At 43.8% G+C, this 2762-nt stretch overlaps 1 protein-coding gene across 1 annotated transcript; it reads right to left on the bottom strand.

The window, feature by feature from the left end:
• Positions 1-40: 40 nt before the first annotated feature.
• Positions 41-2460, bottom strand: LOC116379196 (keratin-3, type I cytoskeletal 51 kDa-like; the record flags this gene model as incomplete). Its single annotated transcript, XM_031841137.1, has 4 exons — positions 41-840; positions 1822-1945; positions 2063-2335; positions 2423-2460. Coding segments are annotated over 3 exons (423 nt in total), but the record flags the coding sequence as incomplete, so codon positions are not given.
• Positions 2461-2762: the final 302 nt, after the last annotated feature.

Raw genomic sequence — 2762 nt, 5'->3', positions numbered from 1 at the left:
CATTAATGAGAAATAAAATGAACTTTTTTGATTTTAGCAAATGGCTGCAATGAAACAAAGAGTGAAAAATTTAAAGGGGTCTGAATACTTTCCATACCCACTGTATAAGGAGTCGCAAGGAAAACAGGTTGGGGACCACTTGCATGGGAGTTAGGAACACTGTTGGGCTATTTCATCGTTTACTTTGAGCCAAGCTTAAACACGTCAGTGTGAGTTTACACCTCTAAGTCAGTGGAACCGTTTTTCTGTGAGGCTGCTGATCGGGAAAACAAAATGGTTCCAAAGTGAATCATCAGACGTCAGACTGGAGGAGAGTGTAAAATGTTGAAATGCTCTTTTTAATTGTCGAAACTGTGTTTTCAACAGCTCTCTGCCTCCCTGCAGTCTCCTTACAACTCAACCTGCCACACACACTAAATTAACCCTGACACTCTCACTCACACACACCCACCCACTCACTCAGATCCACCAATAAGCAGGGTACTAGACAAAACATATAAAGTTACACTGTGTAGTTTTAAGAAGAAATTTCAAGCTTTTGGTATTAAACTCTGTTGTTTTAATATCCATGTTCCCATTAGAGCATTATTTCTTTATTAGAATTAATCTGTGTTTGATACCACAGTGTTAAATGTTCTTCATAAAAACCACACAGAGCTGAGGGAAGTGGGTGGTTTTTGGTGACGTGGCTCCTGAATGAAGCGGTTGGAGCTCCTCGTTCTCTCGTGCAGGAATTATTCAGTGATGGGGGGGGAAACAAAAAAACAAAAACTTCCTTTTAGTCCTTCGAGTTATAAATGATCCATATCAGCTTTTCATCCACAAGCAAACCTGTCCAACCTGAAACAGAGACAGGATGCGACATATTAATCACCTGCCAAAATAAAAGTCAAAAACAAGAGCAAACAGCAGCGGGAGGTGAGCGTGCTGGGAAATCTGCTCTTTTCACAAATGAAGAAACCAAACCACCTGGAGGAAGTGAACAATACAGGATCAAGTATGGTCTGATGCTGGTCAATACAATTTATTTCTATTCGATAATAATAAACATGTGGCTCTTGACCAGGATATGGGAGACATACAGTGTAAAAATCAACTTGTCAGTGTAACTTGAAGCCATTTCTAATGACTGCAAACATCAGGTCTCATATATACTCATAACAATAAATCTGCAATAAGATAATATCAGCCAACGCCGGTCTATTTGCTCGAGATAAAATGGGATGAATTCGGAAATATCTCATGCTTTTAGAAAGACATCTATTCATGAATCACAGTAAATGAAGCAGATCGCCTCTTTATTCATGGAGCTAAATGATCTTTTGTCTTCCTTTACCTTTATTGAGAGAAAGATTAACATTTATAACCTCTACTTATATATTGCTTCATCATGAGTTTTTCTTTGAGACATTTAGAGCACAGCACTTAATTACTCATTCATTGTCACTGGCTATTCACGCCTACGTATCACATTTACTACAAGTACTGTACTTAAGTACAACTTTTTGAGGTACTTGTACTTCACTGGAGGAAATGATGAGTAAAGCGGCTGGGCTTGTATTAAGAAAACATCCCAACCAGCTGACATGTTCAACATATCACAGGACAGTGTTCCCACCAGCTTCATGACAGCCCCCGCCCTCCGTGTAGCTAAAGTCTGCAGTGTGCAGTCTGAATACCTACAGCTCAAGTGCTTTGAGAAACACCTGCGATTACTGTTGTCCCCCCCTTACTGTACAGCATGTTTATCTTGTTATATGCCTTGCTGTAAAAACCCACTGCCCTCCGGGGAGAAAAAAAAAAATGAAGTTGAACGTTTACTTTATCTGAGTGTCATGGCTGATCCTCGCTTCCAGCGCTGGGCGTTCGGTTGCGGATTTGACTCCTCAGCTGTTCGATGAGTTCGGGGTTCTGCTGCTGCATCTGCTGAGCAAACTGCTGACCCCTGCAAAAACAAACAGCAAACGGGACATCATCAACCTCCCGACAGTGTATTCATTATCCACCCGACAGTCCTTGACTCAGATGAACATCAGTATGATCCCTCTGCTGAGGTACTTACGCCTGGATCAGTCCCGATAAATCTCCGGTTCCAGCAGCAGCTCCTGGGGGCGCTGCAGTTCCTCCTTGTCCTCCTCCTTGTCCTCCTAGTCCTCCGCCTAGTCCTCCTCCTTGCCCTCCGCCTAGTCCTCCTCCTTGCCCTCCGCCTAGTCCTCCTAGTCCTCCGCCTAGTCCTCCGCCTAGTCCTCCACCTGGCATCCCGCCTAGTCCTCCTAGTCCTCCACCTGCTCCACCTGGCATCCCGCCATATGATCCTGACATCATTCCCGACATCCTAGGAAAGAGAGAGAAGACAGGAAGTTACCCTCAAAAAACACCAGAGAGGAAGAAATTGGCCGAGAAAACCTTAAAATCAACTTACAGCTGCTGAACCTGAGGATTGGTCATCAGAGAGGACGCCTGCAGGGAGACAGATGTTTAGATATTCAATAAAACTTCATAATGGCTCACTGAGCAGAGGTCAAACAGGATGTGCAGCAGAATAAGACACTCAGAGGAGCAGTAGACCTCCAGTCACAAGCTTCTCTAACTTCACACTCCTGAGTGTTTACACAACATTATAATGAGGCCTTTCTAATCATTTAGACCAGGCATGTCCAAAGTCCGGCCCGCAGGCCAATCACGGCCCGAGGTCAGATTTTATATGGCCCGCACCTTCTGTCTTAAAATGCATTATTTATGGCCCGCCAGCACAGTCAACA

The sequence above is a fragment of the Anarrhichthys ocellatus genome, unplaced genomic scaffold (assembly GCF_004355925.1).
Source record: "Anarrhichthys ocellatus isolate YVR2014 unplaced genomic scaffold, GSC_Weel_1.0 scaffold3866, whole genome shotgun sequence".
Taxonomy (NCBI): domain Eukaryota; kingdom Metazoa; phylum Chordata; class Actinopteri; order Perciformes; family Anarhichadidae; genus Anarrhichthys; species Anarrhichthys ocellatus.
Note: the sequence above shows the minus strand (reverse complement) of the source record. Positions and strands in the feature narration are given on the sequence as shown.